Raw genomic sequence first — 23,765 nt, 5'->3', positions numbered from 1 at the left:
ATATAATCGTTGCCAATTTACAAACCAACTATTTTTTCTTGATTTTAATTTATTGAATATATTATTATTATTATTATTATTATTATTATTATTATTATTATTATTATTATTATTATTATTATTATTATTATTATTATTATTATTATTATTATTATTATTATTATTATTATTATTATTATTATTATTATTATTATTATTATTATTATTATTATTATTATTATTATTATTATTATTATTATTATTATTATTATTATTATTATTATTATTATTATTATTATTATTATTATTATTATTATTATTATTATTATTATTATTATTATTATTATTATTATTATTATTATTATTATTATTATTATTATTATTATTATTATTATTATTATTATTATTATTATTATTATTATTATTATTATTATTATTATTATTATTATTATTAATATTATTATTATTATTATTATTATTATTATTATTATTATTATTATTATTTATTATTATATATAAAATAAAATATGATAAAAAAAATATTATTTATTTATATAACTATATTAAACATTTTTCCTTGTCTATTTAGTTTTTATAAATTTATTTTCAGCCAATTTGCAGAATATAATGTTGCCCCAGCGGTTTGAAGGGGCTCTAACTTCAAATCAACCAAGGTTCAATTCCTACCATTGTCATATTTTCATATATTTAACATTTATCAGCCTGTTGGGCCGGTCGTGAGTTCGACCCAACTCTTCATATTCCGAAGTAGCTCGGTGGTCTAATGGATGTGGGTCAGGCTTGGCTCGGTGGTCCAATGGATGTGGGTCGGGTTGGCGGACGTGGGTCCGGCTTCGATAAAAATCCGGACCATAATTTTGCAATGAAATAAATTCGTTGTCTATACTATTGGCGACGAAAATAAATTCGTTGTGTATACATAATACATTGGCAACGATATATAATTGCCAACAAAATATATTCATTGTGCATTCTAAATGTATAGGCAACGAAAAATATTTGCCAACGACATGAATTCGTTGCGCAAACTAAATGTATTGACAACAACTTTTAATTCGTTGCCCCGAACTTTCCGTAACAAATAAAAGACAACGAAGCTAGCAACGACTTATTTTCGTTGCGAATGGAATTAGCGACGAAATTATATACTTTCCTCAACGAAATTTGTTGTAGCCAAATGCGAACTTTCTTGTAGTGTAATATAATACTATTGTATAACATGTTTCGTACTATTGTTTTTTTTAGTTGCAGCATAAGAAGAATAACTTAAAAAGGAAGAGGGGGAATGTAACAGAAGAAAAAAATAAAGAAAAAAAAATGCAGAGTAAGAGAAAGAAAGAAAAGGAGATAGAGAAAGAGAAGGAGATAGAGATAGAGAAAGAGCAGGAGAAAGAGAAGGAGAAAGAGAAAGAGACAGAGAGAGTGAATGAGAGAGAGAATGAGAGAGAGACAGAAAAAGAGAGAGAGACAGAGACAGAGAAAGAGATAGAGATAGAGGCAGAGATAGAGATAGAGGAAAGGGAAAAGGAAGGAGAAAAAAATGAAGTAGAGGGGATGGAAGGTGAAGGAGAACGAAATGAAGAAAGAGAGAGAAATCAAGGAGACGAAAGTCAAAGTCAAAGGCCAAAGTTCCACGCGTGCGAGGACGAGGACGAGGACGTGGCCGTAAACAAGTTCCTGTGTCCAAGGTTTCGGTTTCAGTCCCTGGGATCAAGGTATTTTTATCTAATATTAGTATTACATTATTATTATTTTTTGTCATAATTGGTGTGATTTATTCGTTATATAGAATGCCGATTATTACCGGGGAAGAAAGGACTACGTACGTCGTGACCAAATATCCGAAGAAGATAGGATATTGTTGGATCAGTTCTTGGAAAGTGTTGATTTAGGGTAAGAGCACAACCACCTTGATAGTACATGTTAATGTCTTTAATGGTATATGTCAAGTGAATACATAGTACATGTTGACTGCATGTTATAGTATGTAGTAACTTTGTACATAGTATAAGTTTACTTATCCAATGGTACATGTTGACTGCATGTTATAGTATGTAGTAACTTTGTACATAGTATAAGTTTACTTATCCAATAGTACATGTTGACTGCATGTTATAGTATGTAGTAACTTTGTACATAGTACAAGATTACTTATCCAATAGTACGTGGTTATGTCTTACTGTAGTGAAACTATTGTGGAGAGAGGCCCACATCAATTGACGGGAAGGCATATGTGCGAACTTTTATTTGATGACATGCTGAGTGCAGAACACATAGATTTGTACTTGAATCTATTATGTTCCGAATCTATCATGAACCAGCATGGACATGAGATTGATTACCTTGACTCCCCTGCCCAGGTATATAGTGGTTTAACAAATATGTTGCATACATTACAATGTTTATCTAATATTCTCTATTATGTTTCGTAGCAAGCGTTACTGTCGCGACCTCGGGTGGACGTAGAACGAATGAGTGATGCCAAGTTTGATAGTCTTCTCAATGATTTTACTATTTTTGGAACGATGGCTTTTGACAAGCTAAACACAACAAATATCTTCAGTAAAACATTTGTCATGATACCTCTCAATTCCAGTGAACACTAGTTCCTGCTTGTTCTGAACCCAATAGATAAATGTATTTACCATTGGAACTCCATAGACTATTCTCCGAATTTCCCAGGAATTGCGAATTATGTCGTAAGCCCATATTCTTGTAATTAGTTATTCTTTATTCTTGCGAATTGTTGTAGACTAATATAATATTTTATTTTCATAGGCCTCGTTTTACAGCAAGGTGATTGAAAGAAGGTCTGGGTTGGAGATACAATCGGAAGCTAAATGGGTTCATGGATGCAGGCAGCAGGATGGGAACCTTGATTGCGGCTTGTTTGTCTGCATGTGGGCATATTGTCATGCTGTAGACAGTGAAGATATTTGGTTTAAGGCAAAAACTTGCGATATCAAAACACTTCGCCCAAAACTAGCAGCTATCTTTCTGAGGCATCGGGGAGTAGAAGTGGAAGCTAAATATGAAATAGATCTGGCGTTATTGTGAAAAAACTGGGAGTGGAAGTGGTTTGGGGTTTTTGTGTTTTTTTGTAATGAACAGGTGAATGTGTTTTTATGCCATAAACAATCTGTCCTTTTGTTGTAGAGCTAATAATACTATTGATTAGCTCTACTCGTACTTTTTCATTGTATACATTGTACTATATGTTTCGATGAAATGTACTTGCCTTTTGAACACATGGTACTATAAGTACGGGAGATGCATAAATTATGTTTTAGATGATTATTTTAAGGTAGGTGAGCATTATTGTTGCGTTTGGAATACAAGATCCCATAAATATGTTGAATTTCATACATGATACTCATATACTATACAATATATTCATACAAGCCTACAATGCTCAAGTGTAAAACTAATATTTTCCTCAATTGTTACCATAATCGATATTGATCAACTCCCACATTGTCTCCATTCATTCTTAATAGTCTTAAACTGAAGAGTTGTGTCTTCAAATGCGATCATATGGATGCATTGGCCCGACAATAATATATAGAGTGTAAAAATACTATATGAATGGCAAACATATCCTTTATCAGTGAACAAATCGTACTATAGTCACGACTCACTTGTACTTTACCAGCTTATACATTGTACTTATTTGGTGAACAAAGCGTACCACATTTTTTGATGAATTGAATTGTACCAATTTCATTGACGTTTTAATGATCAATAAGTACGGGAGATGCATAAATTATGTTTTAGATGATTATTTTAAGGTAGGTGAGCATTATTGTTGCGTTTGGAATACAAGATCCCATAAATATGTTGAATTTCATACATGATACTCATATACTATACAATATATTCATACAAGTCTACAATGCTCAAGTGTAAAACTAATACTTTCCTCAATTTTTACCATAGTCGATGTTGATCGACTCCCACATTGTCTCCATTCATTCTTAATAGTCTAAAACTGAAGAGTTGTGTCTTAAAATGCGATCATATGGATGCATTGGCCCGACAATAATATATAGAGTGTAAAAATACTATATGAATGGCAAACATATACTTTATCAGTGAACAAATCGTACTATAGTCACGACTCACTTGTATTTTACCAGCTTATACATTGTACTTATTTGGTGAACAAAGCGTACCACATTTTTTGATGAATTGAATTGTACCAATTTCATTGACGTTTTAATGATCAATAAGTACGGGAGATGCATAAATTATGTTTTAGATGATTATTTTAAGGTAGGTGAGCATTATTGTTGCGTTTGGAATACAAGATCCCATAAATATGTTGAATTTCATACATGATACGTACTCATATACTATACAATATATTCATACAAGTCTACAATGCTCAAGTGTAAAACTAATACTTTCCTCAATTTTTACCATAGTCGATGTTGATCGACTCCCACATTGTCTCCATTCATTCTTAATAGTCTAAAACTGAAGAGTTGTGTCTTAAAATGCGATCATATGGATGCATTGGCCCGACAATAATATATAGAGTGTAAAAATACTATATGAATGGCAAACATATACTTTATCAGTGAACAAATCGTACTATAGTCACGACTCACTTGTACTTTACCAGCTTATACATTGTACTTATTTGGTGAACAAAGCGTACTATATTCACGAATAACCCTAACTTTACCAGCTTATACATTGTACTCTTATGTTCACTAATTAAACAACAGTACATAGGTTTTACATAGCATGTAGACTGCAAATATTACTAGATTCAACACTATCAAACTATGAACTACTCCACCTTCAGAATTGCAATTCTTCACTTCACTTTCTTGATGGACTTGGTTCATCGACGCACTTGTAGCTTCATTATCTTCACGATTTGAGTTGGAAAAAGTTTGCCCAACTTCAAATGGTTCACACCAATGGGAGTAGCCATGGTGTGGGCAACAGTAAAATAACCTTCCGGGATTCGAAATAGTTTCTGAAACCATGATTATTGTTTTCTTCCCACAATCAAGACGCTTGCATTTCCCTTTTTTGTATTTTAACCCACTCATTTGAGTGGTGCTACTAGAAGAAGCCATGAATTAGAAACAAATGAGCCTATGTGTCATTTATGGTCATATTATGACTTGACTAGTTCTGACAAAAAGCAACGGCTATATTGTAACGGTCATAAATTCAGTAAGTCATACCATCCTATCTCATAGATAATACCATGCGTAAATCAAATCAGTACCTTTATACTGAAAATGATAAACCATCAAGCAGCAACAAGCATACCATCATATCGCATATCTAATACCATGTGTAAATAAAAATAGTACTATTAGACTGAAAATGATAAACCATCAACCAACAATAGGCATACCATCCTATCTCATATCCAATACCATGTGTAAATAAAAATAGTACCATTAGACTGAAAATGATAAACCATCAATGAACAGAGTACCTAATACATAGTATAAACTACAAATAGCAAAAACATAGTGCAAATTGAAACATAGTACAAAGTTCAAAACAACATAGTGCAAATCACATAATAATAAAGTACAAACAGCCAGTTTTCATTCACTTCAATCACTTGAATAACATAATGGGCAATCATGTAAGCTCTCCTCCATCTTGTCCTCCCTGATGAAAAACATAAAATTTACATTAGAAACAAGACTAGTTAGTTTAAGTAACACAAATGCAGACAGTATTTACATTAAAAAAAATTGCTAGTCAGATTGGTTGTGTGCAAGTACGACGATTGTGTCCAGGCTTCCCACACCGAGTACACTTCAGTTTACGAGTTTGCACTTGTGAAGGAATTCTTTTTGTCTTTCTACGTCCCGGTCGAGTTCTCGAATCAGGTGCATTAACAAAGACATCGGGCGGAGCATTACACGCATCGTACAAGTCAAAGTCCTCATCAAACGAGGGAATTGGGTTAATCGTGAATTGATATACCTGTTTGTACGTATCAATATGAAAGCATGGATCAACAAACTCATATACTGAGTATCCTTTTGACTCCAAACATGCACATGCATGTTTGCATGGAAGTTTCTCTAATTGCCATGCTTTACAAGAACAAGTCTTGTGCTGCAAGTCAACCTTATACGACTTGTCCTCATCATATACCTCAAAAGCAGTACTACTTGATCTACAATATTTTAAGGAACGAGAGGCCATATGATTGATTGTTAATCTCTTTAGAATTTTCTTGCACAATATGCCAGTCATTGCCAAACTTTTTCCTTGTCGTTTAACTAGCATCTCCATTATTTTGATCCGTATGTGATCAATCATGGATGGAACAGGCAAAGATCGGGCATCTTTAACCCAACCATTCCAATTTTCTGCCTGATTATTGTTCACGATTCCCCATCTTTCTCTAGAAAAATAGGCATTGGCCCAATGATTTGGATCAGAATTCGAAATAAATGATGCCGCGAGAGGCATAGATTGCACTATACGAGAAATAGTTGCATCGAACTCCTGCCGAGTAGGAGCATATGCAGCATTATGTAAAACACTCGCCCAATATGACTTGTTGTGCAATGGGTACTTCCTCAGGACCTATATTATTTTGAAACATGTTATACAAATGTATGAAACATGCTATACAAATGTATGAAACATGTTATACAAAAGTATGACACATGTTACACAAATGTATGAAACATGTTATACAAAAGTATGAAACATGTTATACAAAAGTATGACATGAGGTGACAAATGGTACGTTCCAATTTGCATATTAAAGAGAATCAAAATACCTGAGTTCTAAAGTTATCCACCAAGTGTCGCAAACAATATGCATGGTGGCTACTAGGAAATACCAACGGGACGGCTTTAAGAAGCCCCGAATGACGATCAGAGAAAATGGTAAAAGATCTATTGTCATTGTGAAGATCTAGAATTTGTTTCAGTTTAATGCAAAACCACTCCCAGTTTTTATCATTCTCAGCATCAACAACTGCGTATGCCAATGTATATAAGGAATCATTTGGATCCTTGCACACAGCAGAAAGCAAGCATCCTTTGTACTTATTTTTAATGTGAGTCCCATCCAAACATATCATCGGCCTACACCGATGAAAGCCGGAAATAGAACTCCCAAAACTAATAAATATTCGAATAAACTTTTGAGTAGCAGGTTCAATCTCATACTCTGCCATGCTACCAGGGTTATGCATTTTTAATGCACGACAATAGCGTCTCAGTTTATCATAACATGTCGTCTCATCACCATGGATATCACGCATTGCTTTTTCTTTACCCATCCATGCTGTGTAGTACTGAAGCTCCAGACCATAATCATCTCGGATATCTTCTAACATACCACATGGTGTGTAAGGTGGCTGCGTTCTCAATTTTCGTTTCATAATTTGGGCAATCCATGTAGCATCGGCTTTAGGATGACCCCTTGTACGAAGAGTAGCATCACCACAAGTGTGCTCAAGATTGCACTTGCGAATGCTAAATAACTTATCCGACTTGTACAATGATGCATAAACCCTCCATTTGCAGTTTTCGTCAATGCATACTGCTATGATCTTTTGTTGATCATTTTTCATGTACTTAAATGATCGATTATTAGCAATAGAATAGTTTTTCAGCATATGCCGAAAATCATCAGGATCTTTAAAAAACTGATTCTCCCCACGGATGCAATGTCTCCATGCATCAATTGAATTTCCAATTAAACCCACGGATGCAATGTCTCCATCCATCAATTAAACCCATACTATTCAGATGAAGGTTGCGTACTATCTTCCCCATTATATGATACTATGTTTTCCCACCAACAGTACCAAATTTACCTATCACCCATACTATTCAGATGAAGGTTACGTATTATCTTCCTCATTATATGATACTATGTTTTCCAACCAGCAGTACCAAATTTACCTATCACCCATACTACTCAGATGAAGGTTACGTACTGTAAGTACCATACATCCATACCATATTTATATTAGCATGATACTATTATGTGCCATATTTTATACTATGTATCACACAATAATTAACAACCATAAAGAAATGCATTTCAGCAGTACAGAAAAAGATGGAGACCTACCAGCCATCGGTGCGAACCCTCTTTCCACGCGAATTAGCTTCATCTTTGCGGATCACGACAATGTCGACCACACTCATCTTCATTATCAGATGCAATGCAACCATATTCTCCACATCTTCATCACTGCCCAATGTCACATACAATCTTTCCCGATGAGCCAAGTATTGGAGGATCAGTGCATCTGGATGGATATGATTCCATTTGTTGATAATAGCACCATATATCTCCATTATGCTCGAATTACTTTTTATGGAAATAATGTGAAGTTGATTTTTGTATCGACAACTTCCAAGAATCACAGTGGGTGCATCATTAGATACATCATTTGTAGCCATTGTGGGGTGGGTGGGTTTTACAGTGATTTTTTCGCCGGAAAAAGAGGAAACCAGAGGAGAGAAATGGAGAAGAAATAGAGAAGAAAGAGAGCAGATAGAAATGAAGAGAGAGAAGAAAGAAAGAGAAGATGAAGAGAGAGAAAAGCAGGAGAGAGAAAAGCAGGAGAGAGAAAAGGGTGAGAGTGAAGAGAAAATATAATAAAATATATAAAATTCACATTAGGGACTGATCTGCATGTCAGACGCGTGAATAGGGACTGAATTGCTTGGGGAAACTACCTAGGGACTGATCTGTGTTTTGAGTTTTGGATTAGGGATTTATCTGTAGTTTCCCCTTTAATAATCGGGTAAATTAGGGTCGGCCACTGAAGTAATGTCAAATTACGAAATGAAAATTGTGTTTGGGTAATTACGACCATCTTTCTCAACAATGAATCTTCTTAGACGTCTCAATCTTATGGTGTCAAATTCAACGTAATCCTCTACAATTCGTGGAATGTTCTCTAGTTTGTACTCGTTTTTGTGGAAAATTGTTGTTTCTGAAGCACCACAATTTGATATTTATAAGTCTAGAGACACATCTTATGATCATCTTGTTTCAAAATGTGAAGTTTGAATGAGGTAAAACATGTACAAACTGAAAAATATTCGACATAATTTGGAAGATTCCACTGAATTAGACATCGAAATGGTGGATGTGTAAGAAAATTCATAGTTGAGAGCGCCGTAATTTACCCTTAATTATATTTCAAAAAAAAAAAAAACATTTATTCGAGGTCAATCATTTTACTAAGATTTAAATCCGCAAAGTTCAACTTAATTTTATGTATTTTCATGCATAATGTTAATTATCTATATGTTTTTTTATTAGTGAGAAACTACAATTTTTTTCATATTTTTTTAAAATAAAAATTTGATTATTTTTCTTCAAGAATATTTAATAATTTCGAGTTCGATCTAGAAAAAAATGTCAATAAGAAATTTCTTCGTGTTTTGAACATTGTTTATCAAATGAAATAGTAGTTTGACAAAACTTAAAAAAATATGACCCAAAAAAACCCGGAAAGACGATTGCTTTAAAAATTAAAATATTGCGATAAATTGACGATCTTTTAGTTAAAATCTCACAAAAATAGATGAATGGTGCATTTTGTGATGAGATATACAATTTGAGGGTGAACTTTGCCATTTTTAGAATTTGACGGTGTAAATTGCGAATCCATATTATTTTCAAGGTGCAAAATGCAATTCACCAAAAATACTGTATACACAATATATATAAAGGAACCTTCTTACACATCCACCTTTGAAGTGCCAAATTTACTGGAATTTTCTAGATTATTAGGAATGTTCTCTAGTTTGTGCTCGATTTACCTCATTCGAACTCCACATTTTGTTAAACAAGATGATCATAAGATGAGTCTCTTGACTTGTAAATATCAGATTGTGGTGCATCTAAAACTATATTTTTGCACAAAACGAGTACAAACTTGAGAATATTTCACATAATCTAAAAAAATATGTTGAATTTGAAAAATAATGATGGACATATAAGAAGACTCATAGTTAAGGGGATGTTTGTAAATATTCAAACAATGTGAGTTTTTTTCGTAATATGACCTTATCTCAGGGAGGTGACCGTAATATACCTATATATAATAAAAATTAAAAAAAAAAAAAAAAAGCGCAACAACACGTTATAGGACTTAACTTTTTTCTCAAGACAATAGGATTTTATTTCTTTATTCAATTAAAAAAAAAAAACTTTTTTCCCAAGCCAAGAGTCCAAGACCCTTATTTTCTTGCGAAGCAAGTCCATAAAACTGTGTATATATATATCCCCTCCACCATATTATACATATAACTCCAAAACCAACCCCTCTCTCTCTCTCTACTCTCTCTCTCTCTACTCTCTACTCTCTCTCTATTCGTTATATAACATGGATCATCAGAACGACGCCGTATCGACCACAAATTCCTGTTCAAAGAAACCATATGATAAAAGTGGAAGCTTTGTTGACAACTTAAAGAATCGCTTTGATGGTTTTGTCAACACTCCCATGAAAGAGCACAAGGATTGCTTCAAATTGTCGTGGCACAGGGTATTTATATATATATATATATATATATATTTATATTTTTTAATTTACATTAATTTTCTATTTTTTCTTTTATTTTCAATTAATTTCTATATTTTGAAAATTATAAAAATTTCTTACTAATTAATGTCGTGAATTATGTAGATGATTGATAGATTCTCGACGAAAACGGCTTCAGCCAACGAAGAAGTTCAAACTTCGGTGTCAGTGTCTGATCTTCAGCCAGCTTCAAGGAACTAAGATAGATATTGTGTTTTTCATGATTTATTTAATTTTGCAATTATATATTCAGTTAATATAATATGTTGGTAGCTAGAATTTTAATTTGTTTTTTTCAGAGCTACAATTTTTTTCTTATTTAATAAAAGTTTGGTTTTATTTCTGCTGAGATTTTATCCACCACTTGTATCTATTAGATTATTTTCTCTATTTTTTTTTGAGGAAAGAGTTTATTTTATTAGGCACCCGAGGCCACATAACGAAACAGTAAGAGAAGCAAGAACATGAGCAAGTTGGTTCCCTTGTCTCTTAATAAAACTAAAAGAACAAGAAATAAATGACCTAGCAAGGAACAGGCATTCATCAACAATTGCACCAAACGGTGTGAGGGAATGATCTCCGCAACAAAGAGCGTCCATAACCTGTAGACAATCTCCCTCAAATATAATGGAGCTCCAATGAAAACGATGCGCCGTGATAATTGCTTGTCGGCATAAACATGCATGTCTAAACTTGTGTTAAAATTAGATCATTTAATTCTTATAAGTGAAGTTTTCGTACTACATAAATTAATATTTTTTTTAAGTATAAGTTATAAATTAATGGAAAAAAATAAAAAAACGCATCTACGTTTTATTAAGTGGATTTTTTTTGAGGTATTAAGTGGAATTCAAAGTCACCAAAAAAATGAAAAGATAGTTCAAATAAGAGCCAATAATTTGAGTCCATTGTAGAATTAATTATTTCAAATAAGATCAAAGATTTGTTGATGTGAAGTTAAAAGTTTAAGTCATTCCATCGAAATGTTACCTGGAATTGTTTGAAGTAGTTCATTGAACAATAAAAAGAAAAATTAAATGATACACTTGGTTATTAAATAACCATCTACCAAGAACACATACGTGTGTGATCATAAGTAGATCTGGTTCAAATCCACAAAATGTGATTATAAGTGGATTTGGTTCAAATCCACAAAATGTAAGTAACGTATGTAGCATCTAATTTCCCCGATTTAGTCATTCGGTTACCACATTTATTTTTTATTGGCTAATAGTAGGGGTTAATAGGACGATCGGTTGACAAGGTTCGTACTTACTCAAATTCACTAAAAAGTTCAAACATTCAGTTAAATACTACTATTTCATTAAATTAGTATTTCTCCTCCCTATAATTAATTTTGTGGGGGTGAGTGGTGACTGAAAAAAGAAAAACACAATTTTATTGTCAATACTCATTGTAATTTTGCTAAGTAAAATATTTTATTGATAAATTAAATTACATACAATACTAAAATTTAACAAATTTAATATATGGTCTAATCAAAGATACCGAACATCTTCCTAGGTCAGTGTTTGCAAAAGTTATTACTAGGATGGAAATAGGACGGAATCGATCGAAAATGATTTTCTCGAAAGTAAAAAATGTGTCAATTTCCGTTCCAAAATAATCGGAATGCAAAAAATTCATTCCAATTTCGGAATACCTCTAATCGTTGGAATTTCGCAATTTTCTGAAAGTACATTAGTTTATAATTTATTTTTTTCCAAATTCAGTTACAGTGAAAATTTATTTTTTCCATCTTTTTTGAAATTTTGTAAGAAATTGTAAGAAAATTCAAAAGATAGTTCGACCAACGCAATAAATAAAAACACATGTAGGAACAACAAATTGAAACATATACTTTCTTATAAGGAAAAATGCAACATAAATTTCTGATACTAATTAATCTTTTCTAAGGTTTTAATTTACTTGACCCTTCCATTTATAATTTGGGTGTTTGTACCATGAGATCCTATGTTCTAAACTTATATGAGATACCCCCTTCAAATTGCGACACGTGTCCCAGCAAAAAAACCTATTTTTTCCTCATTTATGTATTGTCGCAAATACCCTTTGTACAAATATTATTTTAAAAAAATCGGCAATTATAAATTATTAATGAAATGTCAATTTTACCCTCTCTATTTTAATGCAATTTTAAATATATATATTTATTGCTGAATTAAAATTTATAAAGTCAATTATATCATTATTCATAAAAATCATTAAACCACCCATTCAAAATTGCATCAACCAAATTCGAACTTGTGACCATCTAAAAACATTCAAGAATACTTACCATTAAGACACAATACATAATTGACAATAAACTAACAATACGGATATATATCACAAAGCTACAATTTATAATGGTTATAAAACCTATATAAATAATGTTAACTAAATTATTAATTCTCATATAATTATTATTATATATTAAAAATATCCCATACTAACAAATCTTTATATAATATAATTTAAAAATCTAAGGAAATGCTGATCGATCAACTCGTGTAATTTAAAAATGAATTTCGAAAGAATTTGAAGTTTGAATTGAATCGTAAATTGTAAGATTTAATTAAATCGTAATATTTGAATCAATTAAACTCATGTGTTTTCAATTCAAAAACAATATTCAAAGATTTGATCGATTAAGCTCAACTCATTTCAATTCGTAGACAATTTTCAAATATTTGAATCGGTTAAACTCAATAATTTACAATAGCGTATTAATCAAACTATGTATAGTTAAAGTTTAGTATATTTTTTTAAATTTTATCATAAAAAATAATAATATTTAATTCGTTAAAATCGTAAGACTTAATCGGTTCATGATTAGATTAAATCTTACGATTTACAATTTGATTCTTACGATTTTACGAATTAAATTATTATTTTTTTGTTAAAATTGAATTAAAAGGATAGTAAACTTTAATATAAAGGACTTGAGCTTAACTGGTTCAAATATTACGCTTTGATAAAATATAACGATTTACTATTAGGTTCTTACATGTGTTAGGAGATGAAGTACTTTCTGCGGTCAGACTCATTCCTCGATTAAATTTATTATTTTTTCTGACAAAGTTGAATTAAAAAGATATTAGACATTACTTATAAATAGTTAAATCAATTATGTAACACGCTATGTCAATAGTTAAGCAACCGATTCAAATATTTGAATAATGTTTACTAATTGAAAGGATTTGAACTTAATCGATTCAAATCTTACTATTTGATTAAATTAAATATTAAAACAAAATTTACAATATAGTATTTGTAGTATATAATTTTATTTTAAAGAAAGAAAACTACTAATTGGAATGAGTTATAATTTTTTCTTCTTCTAAATAAATATATTATTTTATTTTTCTTTTGGATTTGTCACACTATCGATTTAATAATATAAGTGAGTTTGAATTAAGTTATGCATTTTTTTTATATTTACTTGAGCATTCTTTGCATTTTTAAATGGTGGAGTTTATTAATATTTCTAATATTATATAATTAACGATGGATGTTTGGCGTATTGAACTGCAATTCTTTATATTTTTCAAACTTTATTATATTAAATTTGTTAATAATTTATTTAATATCATTTAATAATAATAAATTTTGCAATTAATATTTTAATTAATAGTATTTATACAATTATGGTTAAATATATCATAATAAGTTAATGTGCTTGGATGGCTAATGTGTTAAGATGTCACAAGTTCAATCCCTAATGAATGCATTTTTTTCGATTATTTATCAAAACTCTGTCACAATGAATGTAAGTTAACTATTTGATCAAAATATAGTAGGGGGTAAATTAGACAATTCAATGTTAATCAATTTTATATTAATTTAATAAAAAAAATAATCGAAGGATAATTTGGTAAAATACTTCATTTTTTAGAACATAAGTCATGTTATTTTCCTAGGGTCCAGATTTAATCTTAGAAAATTAATGGTGATTAATACATATCTCATATAAGTTTAGAACACATGTAGTCTCACCCTAGAAAGACCCTTATAATTTTCATATAAATATAACATAAGTTATATTATAGAACTACAAAATATATCATAAAAATATATTAAATATTTTAAAAAACGATAGAAATATTCAGAACTAAAATCGGATCGGAAATCGGAATTTCTGGTAATTATATATACCATTCCAATTGCATTCAAAATAAATTCGGAAAAAATGGAAATCGGAACTTCGGAAATCGAAATGAAAAATATAATTCCAAATGATATTTTTCGATTGGAATTGGCGGAATTCGGAAATTCCTTCCGATTTTCACCCCTAGTTATTACAAATAGATTATGAGCTTTTTTTTTTTTGCTCATAATCTATTTTTAGGTGTTTGAAAAATAAACTTTTGCATTTTTTTTAACGATAAACAACTTTAAACTATAACTTTTTAAAATATTCTTGGACCAAACTGTTCAATTTAAGTTGATTTTCCATCAAAAATGAAGACAATTCCAACTTCTAGAAATATGCACTTAAAAGTTAAAACCAACTAAACCCAAAATTTCTAACTTATACCTTTAAATAGACTTTTGCAAACACCACTAAGTAAATATAATTAAATAATCTATTTCAATCTAATTCAAATTAATCAAATATCCATAACCCCAAAAGAGTTATCTATGTATTATTTATTTATTGTATTTGAAACCATACCCCAAAATGATGTCCTTAAATCCAAATCAATCTAGTCCAAACACCACATGATATAATCACATATGGATTTTCCAATATAAAGGAGTATTAATTTTAATTTTAAAAGGTGGTTGAATGTCAAAGTAAGCAAACAACCCACAATTTACTCGACGAAACGACGTCGTGTTCCTAGAGAAGAATCGGAAGTTCCAAAAGTTCATTTTCAGGGTTTTTTTTAGAGTTATTTTATTTTCAAGTGATTAATTGAAATCATTGACAAAACCTCTTTTAAAGTCCAAACCCTTGTATTCAAATTCAATATTCGAACCAAGTTTTCTCAATTTTTTAATAATACGTCAGATAGAACATATTATTTTTAACAAACATGTCATATAAATATAATATTTGATCTAATATTTTTATCTTCGTTCACATCAAATGATTTTTCCTTCTCTTATTATAAAAATCATGGAACAAATATATTAACTATGTCAAATAATTATGACTCTTAGAATTGTGCAATTTTAATATATTTTATATCATTGAGAAATTATTCTTCTTACTATATGAATTGCAGTCTTACTTATCATACTACTAATTACTTCTTTTTTTATTTTTTTTTATTTTTTATTATAAGCCTATAACTTTGAACCTTAACCAAAAAGGTCTTATTAGGGAAGCGATAAAGTGGACTAGTCTATTTTGAATGACAACATAACAATTTTTTTTTTGGTTAATAACAATTGATTAAAGGTTAGACTCAATTAACCTTTTGATTTTGAAAAAAAAACCTTTATGCAGGGACAACAATAACTGATATTTAGTTAAACTAATAATAATAATTATAATATTAATATATAGGGTATATAAAAATATTGGCCCCCTCCCCTGTTTTTTTCTAGAAATTGCGGGCATAGGTGATGTTTCTCGCATACTCTTTGAACAAGTAGGTCCACTTTATCGCTTCCCTAATAAGACCTATATGGTTAAGGTTCAAAGTTAAGGTTCAAGCGCTCGAAGTGAAGGTTGAAAACGTATGGACGTGCTGACATGAACATCTGCCCAATTGAGTGAGTAAGTTCGAGCTTTAAGGTTCCTGCTCTCTAAAAAAAATAACAATTTTTTGGACAACTTTTTTGGTGTCCACCCAACTCATTTAATGTGATCATTCGATTAATTTGACTCAATCTAAGTCTACTAATTTATTAATTCAATCTCTGCAGCTTCGGACCATTCGAACCATTTAAACAAGAGGAACAATTTATTATAGTTCCTTGTATGTAAAATCACTAGAAATGAGGACACATAATATTTTCGTAGCCTAAAAATCCTTCGCCGTGATTTTTTTTTTTATAGAAATACCAACTGAAAGTGCTTGGAGCAGTGCACATGCAGCGTGCACTATGCGCCCTAAGTTCACACAAAATTTAAAAAGCTCAATGCTATTTCTCATTGTCAATTTAAAAACTTTGTTGTCAATTTTAAGCTATATACATAAATTTGGTACCAACTTCATGTAATATTCAAAGTAACATTCTTTACCATGTTTCGTTATAATATTCATATCTTATTGTTATTATACAAAAATTATCAAATATCTTCTATTGAATTAAAGAAGCCCATCAATTTTAGAAGTTCACATCTAATTTTGAGAGTTTGATGTCGTAATTTTTTCAAATACTCAATATTCTGGCAATTTCTACCATTCTTTTTAAAATTCACTGTCAAAACCAGAACTTCACCATCAATTTTAATCTAAAATAGCAGAGTTTGCAAACACTAGATTAATTGAATACGAACTTTACAGATAATCCACAAAATATACTCTTTTTTTCCACATTAGTTAAATGATCAAATCAAATATATAGAATTGATCAAATATATGAAATTAAGTCAAAATAACACATTTGAGCTAGAAAATAGAAAAACAAAATGATTCCAAGAAAAAGTCTAAAGTAGTAAGTGTCTCGATGTATTTGTAGAGTACAAACCATCCCGGTAAAATAATTTAGTGAAATGTTACTAACTATAATTTTATATAATCCAAAATCAAAGTGTAAAATGATTATAATAGTTATACAAATAATGTTTAATACATTATTAGTGTCAGTACTAATATTATGTTCTTTAATGTTTAATACATTGTGTAGTAGGTTGCATTCCTCGAAATAGAGTTATACCATATATTTTAAATGATTTCACTTAATCTTTATATCGTGTTTGCGCGCTTCACGTTTTCTTCTTTGGAATATTTAATTTAATTTTATATGTTAAAACTCTGAATTAAGAGATAAAGTTTATGGTTATTTTTTTTATTTCCTTCCATTTTATTTTACTTGAATTGATGTTGTTATAAAGAGATAGTCGTTTACATATTATTATTTTTCTCATTTTAAAACTGACCTCCGTGCAACGCACGGGTGAAGAACTAGTTTTATATAATCCAAAATCAAAGTGTAAAATGATTATAATAGTTATATAAATAATGTTTAATACATTATTAATTGTCATATTCATTATTATAATATTAAAAATTTCCACTAATGACAAATAAAGTATATTAAATTTAGAAAATTTGTTATAAATTAATACATATAAATTAATATTAAGAAACTTTCTGCATAGACAACTATAACTAACATTTAGTTTAACTAGTACTTATAATGATATTAATATATAGAGTATAAAAAATATTCCAGTCTCCCTATTTTTTTTCTAGAAATCACTGGTCTAGGTCGTATACCCTCTCAACCGGTTAGTTCACATTATCGTTTTGCTGATAAACATCATATGGTGTTTCAGAATATATTTCCAATTGATTGGCATAATAACTTAAACTCATATGCAGTCTATCCATTTCATAGATATTTTCAATTTGAAGGGTATTTGGTATAACCTGGAGGGTGACTCACGTAAACTTCAATTGGCTCCATTGGATTCGCCAATCCTTGCTGCACAATATCAATAACGGAGCTGTAGCCCTAGCTTGGTCGAATCCCACCAATGAGGTGAAATCCCTTTTGACCCTGGAGGTAAACCCTTACATTTTTTTTTTGTCAATCGGCTGAAAACCAAATGACACGATCATGTAGTTGGGTGGCACGACACTGAAGCCAGAGCAACAACAAGATACTTTGATTTCTGAGAGTGAAAAACAAAATTATGTATGCTTAAATAAATAAAAGTAATTTCAATTATGGATATTACCTTTGTATATTTTCTTTTTTTTGGGTTGACTCTAGCTAGGTAGCTGTTATGCTGCATCATCCTCCGAAATTGCATTTTTCAGCTCAGCTACAAGCTCTTTTGCTGAATTAGTCTCATAATTAGTCATCGATATAGATCACTAGTTTTTGTTTTGTTTTGTTTTTTTTTTTTTTTTTTCAGACTTGGAGTCTATTTGAGTTATTCTCTACAATTTGTAGAGTGCAGTTAAAATTTAAAATTCAGGGTGTGTATATTTGTTTGTACAAAAAGGGTTCATCGTGTGACCACTCTATATAAAGGGAACACCATTATTTCTCTTCTTTCGTATTGTTTTCAATACTGTTTATATATACCAATTTGTGGATAATTTTTTTGAAACTTATGTTTTATGCTTATTTTGCGTTGTGGCGTATTTTTTCTTGTTTTCATCATGTATTTGGTGGCATTGATTTATTTCTATTGGTATCAGGATCTAGAGTGCTGTTAGAATGAAAATTCATAGATCTAGATTTGGTTGTACAAATAATTCATCGTGTAACCACTTCTTAAAAATGGAACACCATTATTTCTCTTCTTTTGTATTGCTGTAATACTGGTTATATATACCAATTTGTGGATAAATTAGTCTAGATTTGTTTGTTCAAATGGTTTATCGTGTGACCACTTCAATTAATATCAGCGCCAAAAGTTGACCTATACTAAATCAAAATGTCATCTATGGTGACCTTTGTATGTATTATAAGGGGCCTTTTGGTTTTTAAGATGGGATTGGAAGCATATCCGGATTACACTGTTTGGATCAGTGAAAAATAGTCTAATATCATGTTATGTATTGCAGATTAACACAAATGGATTGTGCTGAATCCAGAATCAGTTTCAACTTAGGTTTGCAAGATATCAATGGATATCTATGGAATTTACCGTTTCTGCCCTCAAAATATATTAAAAAAAATGGGGTTGAAGATTTGACCAATAATATTATGTTGTACCAAAATGCAACTACTAAATTATGTGTAACCACTATTAATAAGTAATTGTTGGTCTAATATGCAATTATGACACATAAACCAAATTATTACTATTGTTTAGTAAAAAAAATCCAGCAATACACAGCAATGTTTTAGAATATAAAATTGCTAGACAGCTAGTTCACTATCAGAAGGCATATAAGCCAAATCTATTCACCATTTCACACACAGTTTCTGCAACTCAGAGTGCGCACCAACAACCAACACTCCAAAACTACCACAACTGGAAAAAAACACAAAAATCATACACACACCAGAAATCAGATTATGTGGAGAATATTGTGTTTTTTACCCTCAACCATGTCCTCACTGAAATTTCTTTATTTTTGCAGGGGCAGATTCTGTAATTACAGTGGTTATGTAGAGAATATTGTGCTTTTTCTGCACCACAATATTCTTTTTTGCTGCCAAATGATATATTCCCACGCAAAGTAACATATTTCACAAAAATCATCATTGTTATTGGGAAGAAAATGAAGTACAGTACTCCGTTATTGCCTATACATAGATGAACTTCAAATGACTTTCCCAAGCCACAAACATATACAATTTGCTTCTGCATTCCTCCTCCCCATATCATTGTATGGCTGCCAAAAAATCCATCATCTTCTCCCAAGCTGATTTCATGTATGAGTTAAATTGGGATGAGAAGGTGGATGATACATTCATTCAAGTTTTGTCCTACCAAGCTCGTCTGGGGGATTTCATTGTTGGAAAAAAAATGAGAGATTCCATCCGAATGGCAAAAAACGTTATCCAAAAAAAACATGGCAAACACTTCTCTCCAAAATATTTTCTTAAGAAGATAACCATTCTCGAAATGAGGTACGATACATTTGGTTGGATGTTAATTCTACCGGGGGTGGAGTGGGATCAAGCTACTAACGTTGTAACCGCGGGGGATGATGTATGGAAACAAATTTTGAAGGTATTAATTCTCATTTTTTTTAGAAATGTGTCAAAACGAAATACTATAGTTTTTTTTTGTTCACTCACCCCAAAATAATTTCGGGAAAATGTAGGATCACACGTTTGCTTGGGCTTACCGTACATACGGTGACTCCAAATGGGAAGATCTACAAACCATTTTCGCCCCACCCGCTATTGAAGCTAACCCGCAAGTTGAAGAGGTCATCGTGTTGTCATCGGAAGACGACGAAGAGGTTAAGCCCATAACTGCGCCTCCTGTGGTATCCATGCCCGAAAAGACGGTTGTAGACATTTCTTCAGATGAGAGTACATTAAACTTCAATGTGTGGGACTACCTCACACACAACTACGATTCCGATGGCTCTTTGAACACGGAGAATAGCACGGCTCATTCGAAATTCCGCCGTACTTCGGCGGCCCCGAGCCCTCTCAAACCAAAAGATGTTTTGATGCCAACATACAAGCATGTTGCAAACCTTTTTGGTGTAAGCTCATCAGGGTCTAATGTTCCATGGGTCGAAAATGGTGACACACACCGCAATGTTGATCGTAACGAACCCAAGCATTAGGACTAATGTGTGATGTAGTCTAATTTTTCCGACTCGGCTTTAAGTACGGTTAGATTTCGGTTCATGCTTTTTCCGTATTCGGCAAGTTATTTTGTATTTTGAATTGTTGCACCTTCTGTAGTAAGCATTTCATTTTGTGTGTGTGGATTAGTCTAAGCATGTGATATTTGTTGGTTTGATGTGTTCTAATTTTTTTTTTTTAATATTTGGTGAAAAGTTTATCTCTGTCATTAAACTAATTAAACTACATATGTAATTTATTCCACTGGTGTTATAAGGGCTTCAATATCAAATAAGACAAAATTAGGGTCCTATAAACAAATAAAGGGTTCCAAAAAAACACAATATTACAGTTCCAACTAATTAGCAAGTGCAATTAGGAGTTAAAAAATAAATAACTTAAGAGACTTTGAATCATGACAGTCATGCAAAATACAAGTACTAATACTAATGAAAATATTCTAAATTAGTGACAACCGAAGTATCAATAACGGCCTTCGAGAATCATTTGAACCATCACAATTTTCTCCTCATCTTTGAGCCCAAAAAAGATATCCAACTCCTGAGGGCTGTTACACACAGCTTTCGCCACATTGATCTTATCTTCGACGGATAAATTGGACATGGGTGAAAGCGCTTCCAAAACTTTTTTCCGTGCAATAAAGGCGTCGTGCTCGAATCCAATTCTTTGGGCCAATTCACCAAGGCACGTCTTTGTTTCGGCAAAGGATTTTGTCATATCAGCCATCATGTCAACAATACGAGTATCTAGCTCATCATTGTTTCTTTTGCGTTTGTGGGTTTTCTGCTTTCCACCGCTATTATGGTTGAAGGTAGATGTGCATCCGCCTTGCATAGATGACATGTATTCTGATTCGTCGTCGTTGGGATTTGCAATCACAAATGGAACATGCTCACCCCCACCTGATGCATCGCTTATACCAGTATCTTGCTTCGAGAGATTGTTCACCGCTTCAAGTAGTGTTTCGGCATTCTCACCGGTTGCACGATCTTTCCCAAAAATTGCAGCCCAATCGTTGTATAAGGGCCATGCTTTGTAACGCATTACACGTGCACTTGGATCACTCTATTGAATTTAATAGCATATCCGATTATTAAGACATTGATTAAATGTGTAAACACTAAATTACATACATAACATGGAATTTAATGTATGGATACCTTAATGTATTCAGCCCACAACTCATCTTCCACGTCAATTGTGTTGGCCGAATCATTCCAACCAAAACCGGAACGATTGAGCATAGTGGACAAGGAGCCATAATGCTTCTTCCACACGTGTATTTTAGACACAATATGTGGTGTAGCCCTAAGATCGGTGTTAGGAAAACGTTGCACCATGTGTTGTTCAAGTACACCCAAGTATCCCATTTTGAAGCCATTGTCACATTTCCATCCCCGGGATACGATGTCTTTAAGTGCCACTATTAACGCATTCTCTTCACTACCGGACCAAGAACGACGAGTAATGTTTCCACCTGACTTCCCTTTTCCACTAGACTTTTGAGAAATTGAGGTTGCCATAATTTATTTCCTAATTGATAAAAACAAATATACATCATACAATTCAAGAAATATGTGGAACACAAGTATTTTTAAATATATCACAAATTGACAGTCGCAAGATGACAAGTTCACATAACAAACATTATTTTAAAAAATACTTAGAATACATAAGTTCACATAACAAACATTATCTTAAAAAATACTTAGAATACAAATTAGTTTTTCTAAAAACAAAGTAGCATAAGTAGCTGGGTAATCAATACGTACTAAATTTGAATAATACATCACTGTATACCCCCTCTTAACCGTGCATTGTACATATTATTTGCTATTGTATCACGCCAAGTAGTCCACTCTTGGGATGGCTCAACAGTTTGGACAAAACCATACTGGTTACGATCTATTGGTGTAATAATTTCTTCGGGGACCTCGTCTTCCTCAGGGTCATGATCGTTTGTCGTGCGAATGAAGTTGTGTAAAAGACAACACGCCATAATTATTCGGCTTTGGAATTTAGTCGGGTAGTAGGACGGACTTCTTAGTATCCCCCATCTAGATTTTAATATGCCAAATGCTCGCTCTATTGCATTTCGTGCTTTCGCATGTTTCAGATTAAAATATTCTTTGTAATTTCGTACCACATTTCTACCCACACCAAATTCTTGGAGATGATACCTAGTATCCCTATACGGTGCTAGAAATCCAGGCCCATTCGTGTATCCGTTATCAACCAAATAATAGTGCCCTGGAAAAGTTAGAAATAAATTGCATTTAGTTTACGGGTTTTTTTTCGTCCAACTGTATAACATTATAAATTATGAATTGATATTTCGTACCATTTGGAACACGAAGACCGTCAGGTCTAGTAACGGCATCACGTAGAATCCTACTATCCGCAGCAGAGCCTTCCCAACCACTCAACAGGTAAACGAAATTCAAGTTTACATCACATACAGCAAGAACGTTTATCGAAACCGTACCCTTTCGATTTCTATAACGTGCCTTATCAACTAGTGGTACCCTAGCAGGAACATATGACCCATCTAATGCACCTAAACACCCCTAAAAAATGACAAATTAATGCGTTAAATAAAATAAACTTGTTGATTGGTTTAATTCACATGCATTTATTTGCTGCAAACCTACCTGAAAATATTTCCAACGCGCATGATCGCAATCCACAACAACGGGCTCCGGTGCAACAAGCATTACATTGTGCAATTTTAACAGTGCGTGCAACACACGAGAAAAATGAATACTAATTGTGTAACCTGACCTCCTATAATTTGTT

At 31.8% G+C, this 23,765-nt stretch overlaps 4 protein-coding genes and 1 long non-coding RNA gene across 6 annotated transcripts; 2 read left to right on the top strand and 3 right to left on the bottom strand.

Annotated features, from left to right (window-relative positions):
- The first annotated feature begins 1,204 nt into the window (after nucleotides 1-1,204).
- Nucleotides 1,205-2,826, top strand: LOC105966753 (uncharacterized). Of its 2 annotated transcripts, none has more exons than XM_088827137.1 (3): nucleotides 1,205-1,715; nucleotides 1,790-1,893; nucleotides 2,779-2,826. In XM_088827137.1, exons 1-2 carry the CDS (start codon nucleotides 1,318-1,320, stop codon nucleotides 1,890-1,892), a joined length of 501 nt encoding a protein of 166 aa, XP_088683263.1. In that variant the 5' UTR covers nucleotides 1,205-1,317; the 3' UTR covers nucleotide 1,893; nucleotides 2,779-2,826. The 2 variants fall into 2 exon arrangements, with proteins under 2 accessions (XP_088683263.1, XP_088683262.1); XM_088827136.1 differs by lacking the exon at nucleotides 2,779-2,826 and adding an exon at nucleotides 2,186-2,393.
- Nucleotides 2,827-4,326: 1,500 nt separating this feature from the next.
- Nucleotides 4,327-7,483, bottom strand: LOC105968362 (uncharacterized). The gene is made up of 2 exons (XM_088827108.1): nucleotides 6,777-7,483; nucleotides 4,327-6,576 (listed from the first exon to the last, which is right to left on the bottom strand). The coding sequence occupies exons 1-2, from the start codon at nucleotides 7,383-7,385 to the stop codon at nucleotides 5,737-5,739; spliced, it is 1,449 nt and encodes a 482-aa protein (XP_088683234.1). The 5' UTR covers nucleotides 7,386-7,483; the 3' UTR covers nucleotides 4,327-5,736.
- Nucleotides 7,484-19,754: 12,271 nt separating this feature from the next.
- On the bottom strand, nucleotides 19,755-20,589 carry LOC148766243 (uncharacterized). The gene is made up of 2 exons (XR_016034844.1): nucleotides 20,495-20,589; nucleotides 19,755-20,065 (listed from the first exon to the last, which is right to left on the bottom strand). It is a non-coding gene; the product is annotated as an uncharacterized LOC148766243 (long non-coding RNA).
- On the top strand, nucleotides 20,010-21,139 carry LOC148766242 (uncharacterized). The gene is made up of 2 exons (XM_088826697.1): nucleotides 20,010-20,376; nucleotides 20,471-21,139. Exons 1-2 carry the CDS (start codon nucleotides 20,032-20,034, stop codon nucleotides 20,945-20,947), a joined length of 822 nt encoding a protein of 273 aa, XP_088682823.1. The 5' UTR covers nucleotides 20,010-20,031; the 3' UTR covers nucleotides 20,948-21,139.
- Nucleotides 21,140-21,219: 80 nt separating this feature from the next.
- Nucleotides 21,220-22,860, bottom strand: LOC105960228 (uncharacterized). Its single transcript, XM_088826921.1, has 3 exons — nucleotides 22,742-22,860; nucleotides 22,130-22,502; nucleotides 21,220-22,034 (listed from the first exon to the last, which is right to left on the bottom strand). The coding sequence occupies exons 2-3, from the start codon at nucleotides 22,490-22,492 to the stop codon at nucleotides 21,432-21,434; spliced, it is 966 nt and encodes a 321-aa protein (XP_088683047.1). The 5' UTR covers nucleotides 22,493-22,502; nucleotides 22,742-22,860; the 3' UTR covers nucleotides 21,220-21,431.
- Between the last annotated feature and the right edge of the window lie 905 nt (nucleotides 22,861-23,765).

This window comes from Erythranthe guttata, chromosome 12 (assembly GCF_056151865.1).
Source record: "Erythranthe guttata isolate IM_541 chromosome 12, IM_541, whole genome shotgun sequence".
Classification (NCBI taxonomy): Eukaryota; Viridiplantae; Streptophyta; class Magnoliopsida; order Lamiales; family Phrymaceae; genus Erythranthe; species Erythranthe guttata.
This window is presented reverse-complemented; position numbering and strand designations above follow the sequence as displayed.